The sequence below is a fragment of the Myotis lucifugus genome, unplaced genomic scaffold (genome assembly GCF_000147115.1).
Source record: "Myotis lucifugus unplaced genomic scaffold, Myoluc2.0 scaffold_34, whole genome shotgun sequence".
Taxonomy (NCBI): Eukaryota; Metazoa; Chordata; class Mammalia; order Chiroptera; family Vespertilionidae; genus Myotis; species Myotis lucifugus.
In genome coordinates, this window is record NW_005871082.1 from 3,775,288 (window position 1) to 3,784,487 (window position 9,200).

Consider the following 9,200-nt stretch of genomic DNA (forward strand, 5'->3'; position numbering starts at 1 on the left):
ATCCAGTGATGTCAGTGGGGTATTAAAGTCCCCTACTATGACTGTACTATTGTCAATCTTTCCCTTGATATCTTCCACGAGTGTTTTTATGTATTTGGGTGCTCCTGCAATGGGTGCACATACGTTTACCAGGAATATATCATACTAGAGGCCCAGTGCATGAAGTCGTGCACCAGTGGGGTCCCTCGGCCTGGCCTGCAGGATCAGGCCAAAACCAGCTCTCTGACATCCGCCGAGGGGTCCCGGATTGTGAGAGGGTGCAGACCAGGCCGAGGAACCCCACCGATGCACGATTGGGGCCAGGGAGAGACATGGGAGGTTGGCCAGCTGGGGAGGGACCGCGGGAGGGCTCCAGGGCATGTCCGGCCCATCTAGCTCAGTCCCGATCAGCCGGACCCCAGCAGCAAGCTAACCTACTGGTTGGAGCATCTGCCCCCTGGTGGTCAGTGTACGTCATAGCAAGAGGTTGAGCTGCCTTAGCATATCATTAGCATATTGTGCTTTGATTGGTTGAATGGACGATCGGACACTTAGCATATTAGGCCTTAATTATATAGGATTGGTGTATCAATCCCTTTAGTATTATGAAGTGGCCTTCCTTATCTCTTGTTATGGCCTTCACTTTGAGGTCTATTTTGTCAGATATAAGCATTGCTACCCCAGCTTTTTTTTCATTTCCATTTGCCTAAAAGGTATTTTTCCATCCCTTCACTTTCATTCTGTGTGAGTCCCTTGTTCTACAGGTCTCTTGTAGACAGCATATATATGGGTCATGTTTTTTTTATCCATTCAGTCACTCAATGTCTTTAGATTGGAACATTTAGTCTGTTTACATTTCAAGTTATTATTGATAGGTACATGTTTATAGCCATTTTTATTTTTTGTGCCTGTGTTCCCTCTTCCCTTTTTATTTCTTCTTTTTACACCAGTCCCTTTAGCATTTCTTGCATTGCTGGGTTGGTAGTGATAAACTCCCTCAGCCTCTTTTTGTCTATGAAGCTCCTTATTTCCCCTTCAATTTTGAATGATAAGCCTCTTGGATTCAGTCCCTTGCTTTGCATCACTTTGTAAATTTCCTTCCATTTCTTTCTGGCCTGATGTGTTTCTGTTGAGAAATCAGTTGATAATCTAATGGGAGATCCCTTGTATGTAACTTTCTGTTTCTCTCTTGCAGCCTGTAAGATTCTCTCTTTGTCCTGAACGTTTGCCATCGTAATTACAACCTTTCTTGGTGTGGGTTTTTTCGGGTTCATCTTGTTTGCGACTCTCTGTGCTTGTGTGACTTTTTTCTCCCCCACATCAGGGAAGTTTTCTGACATTATTTCTTCATATAGGTTTTCTAACCCTTGTTCCTCTTCCTGTCGTTCTGGCACCCCTATTATTTATATGTTGATTCGTTTCATGTTGTCCCAAAGCTCCTTTAGGCTCTCCTCCTATCTTAATTTTTTTCTCCAATTACAGTTCAGTTTGGGTGTGTTTTGCTTCCCTGCTTCTAACTAGCTAATTAAGTCCCCCGCTTCTCCTAGTCTACTGTTGAAACTTTCCATGGTGTTTTTTATTGCAGCTATACCACTCTTTATTTCTTCTTGATTCTTACATTAAGTTGATTTTTTTCATCCATTTGGTTTATGAACTTTATGACCCTTAGTCTGAATTCTTTTTATGACATATTGCATGCCTCTGTTTCACTTGGCAGCTTTTCTGGCAATTCCTCCTTTTCTTTCCTTTGGAGGTTTGTCTCCCCATTTTTGCTCTCACCAAAGGATCTAGGTGTCTAGTCATGCGGCAGCAGCTCCTCGGGTGGTCACAGCAGCGGCTGCTCCTCAATTGGCAGCGGCTCCTCTGGTGAGTGCTGCTCGCAGCAGTGGTGGTTCCTCTGGCTGGCGGGGGCAGGCTGCTCGCACAGCTGCTGCTCCTTGGATGGGTGTGAGCAGTTTGCACAGATGCTGCTCCTCTGACATGGGGCAGGACAAGTCTTTATCGTACAAGGTAGAAAATAGGAAGTGTACAGAAAATGCAACATTCCTGGCTCTAATCTACTAAATGCCAAAGGTGTCCACTAGTCACTATGACAAGCAAACATGACCCCACACATTTTCAACTGCTTTGGGAAAGGGGTGTTGGAGCAGTGTATTGAGAATCAATATTTGCTAAGTACCAAATACTTTTCTAAGTAATGTAAAAAATACAAAAGTGGTACCACACAAATATTTAGCATTAAGCTTGTAATATCAAATAATGTAAAGTTCTAATTAGTTGAACGTTCAATTTCACTTTTTATATAATTTTATTTATCGAAACATTCTACTTTTAAATATTAGTAGTTTGAAAATAAACAATGTAATACTGTTTGGGCAACAGTAATTATACTAAAAGTACTGAAGACCACCAACAATGCTGAATTATTATTTCTTTACTAGAGACCCAATGCATGAAATTTGTGCAAGTGTAGGCCTTCCTTCCTCTGGCTGCTGGCGCCGGCTTCCCTCTAGCACCCGAGACCAAGGCTTCCCTCGCAGCCCTGGCTTCATCCAGAAGGTCGTCTGGTCTAATTAGCACATCATGCTTTTATTATTACAGATTTTGCTTAGTAAATAGAAAAAAACCCTTTTCCTCCTCATTTTTATAGTACTCTTTTCCGCAACACAGTTACTACTGCTTTGAGCAGCCCTACTTCAGCAATCTTTGCCAGTTCTCTGAAATCAGACATGGAGAAAATTCATTTTTCTGTTCCCAAATGATTCAGATGTGCATCTGTATACTACAGTAAGTAGACTAATACCAAAGTCTTACTTTGTAAATACTTTTATGTACAGACTCATTTTTCACAAAAAAATCCCATAAGATAGGCATTATTCTTATGTTTTTACAGAAAAAAACTCAAGAACACTAAGTTATGTAACTTATCCAACATCACCAACTAATAGCACGCAAAACTAGGATACAATCCAGGCAGTCTGACTCTAGTGTTCAACTGTCAGGGATGGACCCTGAGAGTGAAGAATGAAGATGCTTTAAATACTGTATCCTAGGCATCTCACTGGCTTCCCCATAATCCCAACTCTGGTCCAAGTCTATGATCTCTAAATTGTACTGCTGCTATCAGAACAGGTCTAGTCACAACTCCGGTATCTTCCTTTTTACTGACAAGTATTATATATGTCATCTGGTGACAAAGACCTACATTCAAGTCTCTATCACTTGCTAAATGACCTTATAAAAACATATTCCCTCTCAAAGTCTATTTTGTGACCTATTAAAATGTGATTAGATCTACTGCTTCCTGGCTGTATGCTGGGCTAGAAATTCTGAAGGATTCTCCTAATTCACAAAACATCTAGCTCTTGGATAAAACATAAGAAATGTTTGGAGCCCTGACCGGTTTGGCTCAGTGGATAGAGCGTCAGCCTGCAGACTCAAGGGTCCCGGGTTCGATTCCGGTCAAGGGCATGTACCTTGGCTGCAGGCACATCCCCAGTGGGGGGCGTGCAGGAGGCAGCTGATTGATGTTTCTCTCTCATCGATGTTTCTAGCTCTCTATCCCTCTCCCTTCCTCTCTGTAAAAAAATCAATAAAATATATTTTTTTAAAAATAAAAAAGAAATGATGTTTGAGAACAGAGCTTTCCCTGAAGGCAAATGAAGTGGAATAATAGATTATTCAACCTATGATCCAAGTATTTATATATAAACTACAGTACATTTAGAATAGTGGTTCTCAATCAGGGGTGGTTTTGCCCCACCAGAGTCACTGGGCAATGCCTGGAGACATTTTTGGTTGTTAGAACTGAGGGGTACTACTGGCATCTAGTGGGCAGAGGCCAGTTATGCTGCTAACATCCTACGGTAATAGGATAGCCCTCTCTAACAAAGAATTAACAGGTCCAAAATGTCAGTAGTGCCAAGGTTGAAAAACCTAATCCAGAGGAAGATAAACTGAGTTTCAGATTTGTCTCCAAATTCAGGAAAGTCTTCTCTGTTTTACTGAGAAGAAAGGCTGTATTTTCTATCTCCCATAGTGCTTGCTGTTTGGATATGGGTAGTTCTCAATCTAAAAATCAAGATGACTTTATCATTCACTTTCAGAAGAGAATTTCTAGACTATCATTCCCACCCATAGTCACTCACCATTCCAAAACACAGTTTACATTCATATATAGATATAATGAAAATTAAGACTATGTTTTATGACTTTCCTGTCTCTCATAGATAACACACTAAAGTAGGCTCACAGTGTTTTAAGAGATAACCTCAAGAATGAGGTTGAAATTTTTTAAACATCCCCCCTTCTTGCATTATCTAGATAAATTTCAAATTACATGCACTCTCATTATTCATTTTAATTCATAATCTAATTAATCGCTGATCCTTTAAAGCCATATGGAAGCTTTTAATGAATATTTGTGAAATGGGCAAAAAGGAGGAAGGGTCTAGGGCTAATGACAAAGTCCCTTATAAACCATAAAATACAAAATTAATTTTAGTTTTTATTAGCAAGAATGTTTAAAACTACAGGATTCAGAACAGTAGCCAATAACCACACATGGCAATTTAAATGAAAATTAATTATAATTAAATAAAAATTCATTTCAATTCCACTAGCCACATTTCAGGTACTTAAATAGTCACATGTGGCTAATAGCTGCCATAATGCACAGCACAAATATAGAACATTTCCATATCCACAGAAAGTTCTATTAGACAACGCAGCTGTCAAACTGTTAAAACTAGGACACATTCTAGAAATTCTAATGAGATGCTGAAGAAATTAGTGCAGAGAATTAAAATAACAAACTCATTTTAATCTAAGTTTTATTTTTAACCCACTTACAACCGAGAATAGAAAAGTATGCTCCATTAAAAAAAAAAATTAAACTACTTTATTCAGTTAGATACTGGAGTCACATTTGTTATTAACCAGTTAAATTAAATATTTACTGAATGCCAATCACCTATGCCAGGTATTGTGGTAGAAGCTGGGGATTCGAAGTTGTAGATGTCCAAATCTGTGATATTAAAAACCAACCATTAGCCTGGCCAGCATGGCTCAGTGGTTGAGTGTTGACCTATGAACCAGTTCATAGTTCGGTTCCTGGTCAGGGCACATGCCCCTGTTGTGGGCTCGAGCACTAGTGGGGGGGCATGCAGGAGGCAGCCAATCAATGATTCTCTCATCATTGATGTTTCTATATCTCTCTCCCTATCCCTTCTTCTCTGAAATCAATTTAAAAAAAATAAAAACACTAACCATTAAACAAAAAAATCAATGCATAACCTATAAAACATATATAATTGTATTATTTATATATTCTATACAATATATTATACATACATGTATATGTATATGTGCGTATGTGTGCATATGTATACATTCACACAAACATGCATATATATTTTTAAAATCCAAATGTGTTAAAAATGCAGGTCGAGCTACTTGGTCTCAAAGATAGCTCATTCTCTTTGTAAAGAATGCCTGGATTATACTGGGACCAGTAGGTAAAATCAATTTTCCAGACTCTCTGAAAAGCAAGAAGAGATAACACACAATCTGGATTGACCACTAGAGGTTGGCCTGGGGTAAATTCAAGTCTTTGGGATTGATTTTCTACACCTAAAAGTGTCATATCTTCTACCTAAGGTCACAGGAAAAGGACAATTGAAAAAATTTTATAAATGTAACATAAATTGTAAAATATTCACTCCATGTATCAAATTATTCTTCTTTCCTTTGTTTTTAAGCTTATTCTCTTCTTATTCATTTTCCCAAGATACTTAAAGCAGTTTGAGCAGTTTATACTGCTCTTCTTCCAACTCATGTCTCAAAGTTGGCATTCTTTCACTTATATTTTTAGATCCCTACTCTTCAGTTTTAGTAACCATTATATTTCTCTCAAGATAAATATCTCATCTCACTCAAACCTATTTTTCCTTCCCCACATGGGCAGGTTCTTATTGAAAATTCTACATGCCCAGAATAAATTGTCTAAACACTCTAAGATATATTTCATCACCATAATAAAGGTGAGATTTACTTATAAGTTTCTAAATTATAGCCTCTACACTTCCACTGAATAGATAAATAAGACCACAACAAATGTTCCTTAGCATTCATTAACTTATTTGTACATAGCTCTAAATGAGCTCAACGCCCAATTTCTAAGCCAGCAGTTTTAAAATGTTTTGGTCTCAGGATCCATTACCACTTTCAAAAATTACTGAGGAACTCAAAGAACTTTTATGAAATTATAACTAAGATTTTTAAAAAATGTCTACTAGCCCTGGCCAGGTAACTTTATTGGTTGGAGTATAACCTGTGTACACCAAAAAGATTGCAGGTTTGATTTCCCGTCAGAGAACATATGTAGGCTGCGGGTTCCATCTCACGTCAGGGCCTATACAGAAGGTAATGATCAATTTTTCTCACATCAATGTTTCACTCTCCTCCCCCCTCCTCTCTCTCTATAAATCAATAAACATATCCTCAGGCGAGCATTTAAAAACATTATTTTTAATGTTTACTAACTCATTTAAAAGTAATGTAGCCATTACACATTAACATAAATTACATATTTTTAATGAAAATAATTCTGTGCAAATAAAGTTTAGTGAGAAATGGCTTAAAGAAAAATAGCTGGAATCTCATATCTGCTTCTGCATTCACTTTGTCATTTTGGTTTGAGTAAATGAAGAAAATCTGCCTTCCCACAGTTGGGTATTCGGAAAAGGAAAAAGTATTTTAAGTGATGATTTATTTAAAATTAGCTGCAACGTAGAATCTGAAACCATATACCAATGAGCCTGACATACTCTTTGATTAAGATCCATTACTTTATCTTTCACATTTTGTTGTTTTTTTGTTAATCCTCATCCAAGGATATTTTTCCACTGATCTTTTTTTTCTTTTTTAGGGAGAATGGAAGAGGGAAAGACAGAGAGAAATATTAACATGAGAGAATCACACCAATTGGTTGCCTCCTGCAAGAACCCTGACCAGGGCCCAGGCCAGGGAGGAGCCTGCAACCAAGGTATGTGCCCTTGACGGGAATCAAACCTAGGACCCTTTGGTCGACAGGCCAATGCTCTATCCACTGAGCCAAACCATCTAGGGCTATCTTTCATTTTGAACCAGTTCTGCAACATCATGCATTGGTCATTTGGAAAAATGAGTTCAGTGAATTAAGCAGATACTCCAAATATTAACACATTTCATTACAGAATATCAAATACTTGCATTTCTTAATATCGACGCTGATCTCATCTTGACCTTAAGCAAACACCTTTTTAAAAAATATATTTTTATTCATTTTTTTTAGAGAGAGGAAGGGAGAGGGATAGAAATAGAAACATTGATGAGAGAGATTGTCAATCAACTACCTCCTGCACACCTCCTACTGGGGATGGAGCCAGCAACCAAGATACCTGTCCTTAACTGGAATCAAACCCGGGACCCTTCAGTCCACAGGCCAACGCTCTATCCACTGAGCCAAACTGGTTAAGGCCAAACACCTTTTTAATTTCAGTGCATCATATGGGGAGTATGCATAAATAACTTTTGCTGCATACAGAATTGTTATCTCAAGGAAAAGCACATGTGCATTTGAGTTGAGAGTGGAACTGATCACTTTTCACAGAACACAACTTTTACATTAAAATGTGACAAACAATTATTTGGACTTGGGCATTTGGTCAACCTCACAGACTCCTGAAAGAGCCTGTGGGAAAACCAAAGGAGTCCACACACCATACTTTGAGAACCACACTCCTGAGAAGTAAGGCAAAATATTCCACAATTTCATGAGTCATTACACCACCAAGAAAACACAAATGCTAAATAAAAATATCTAACTATTTCTGCTTAAATTCAAGGAAATCCAAAAGACAGAAAACCAACTCCCAAAGTAAAATATATATCATAAGCCCCATATTTGGCCAATATAAAAAAATCAAACTCAAGAACATGAAATTCTTTTTCAAGCACTCATTCAATCTCCATAACATAAACACATTTTAGAATACAGTACACTAAGGCCATAAAAAAACTTGTAGATATGCCAAATAATTAGACCGTAAGTGTAGATTATTAACTGTCCATTAATAATAGCTAATGCTATTGCTAGGCACTGTGCTAAGCTTTATATGGTTATTACATTTAATCCTCAAAACAAAACTGTACAGTAAGTACTATCTCCCATCTCACACATAAGGACACTAAAATATAAGTAGATTGCATAAGGTGACAGGAAGAATGAGGTAGAGTTGGGATTTAAAACAGCACCCTTCACTTATTCTCCTCTGAAAACAAAGTCAAATGTCCATCCTATGGAAAAATTATGGATTAGTCTCTGGTTAAAGAGAATATTTTTTAAAGGGGGAGAAGTACAAACTCACAGTTTTTAGTTCCATCAGAACTTGTTCATCGACTCCATCATCCAAAAAGATGTCTCTCACATCATTTATAACATCTTCGATCACGGATCTGTATAATTTAGGCTTTAAATTAAAAATGAAAAAAATTTTAAATAAAACTATCAACTTTTCACATATAAAAATGTGTAACACGTTCTCACAAATTCAAGGTAATACAACGGTAATTTTTTCAACTATCTACAACTTATTTTAGAAGATACAATGTTAAAAGACATGGCCATCCTAGAAAACGTCATTTACCTTAAATAGAATTATTTGATGAATGCATATTTTAATAAAAGTTTTAAGAGTATTTACTGTAATTCATATACAGAAAAGGTCCTTACACATACAAGGTCATACAATTACCAATGTTGTGGTCAAAACAACTATTGTGATCCAAAGCTTTATGGGTTGCAATGTCTGGTTCCTATTATTCCTTACTTGGATGATCCCTATTATATCTCATAAACTTGTCACTAAGTCTTAGACTTTAGAGAACCTTATGTACTATAGTTATTTCCTGGATATAATTGGAACCTAATGACTATTCAAATTTTAAAATCACCTAACTTTTTTTTTTTAACCTAGTCTGTACTTTTAAGATTATCCCATTAAACTGTTTGTATACCAGTGATAATAGGCCTCTTTATTTGTGTTCTGTATCTTGCTTAAGGGAAAAGTTACTGGCTATTCAATAAAAGCAATGGTTTGTTCTCATAAGCAAACCTGAAACAGAAATGTTTCATTAGCATCACTATGAACAATAACCTTATCTCAGGGAATCCTCTAAGA

At 37.2% G+C, this 9,200-nt stretch overlaps 1 protein-coding gene across 4 annotated transcripts in view; it reads right to left on the bottom strand.

The window, feature by feature from the left end:
• Positions 1-8,492, bottom strand: part of GTF2A1 (general transcription factor IIA subunit 1) — a 40,429-nt gene extending 31,937 nt beyond the window's left edge. For 3 of the 4 annotated variants that reach the window (XM_023752507.1, XM_006086972.3, XM_014454262.2), the window contains exon 1: positions 8,388-8,489. In XM_023752507.1, coding sequence (XP_023608275.1) covers positions 8,388-8,402 — 15 coding nt within the window. In that variant the 5' untranslated portion in view covers positions 8,403-8,489. Of the gene's footprint in view, positions 1-8,387 lie in introns of all 4 variants that reach the window. The other variant, XM_023752508.1, reaches the window with a different exon arrangement.
• Between the last annotated feature and the right edge of the window lie 708 nt (positions 8,493-9,200).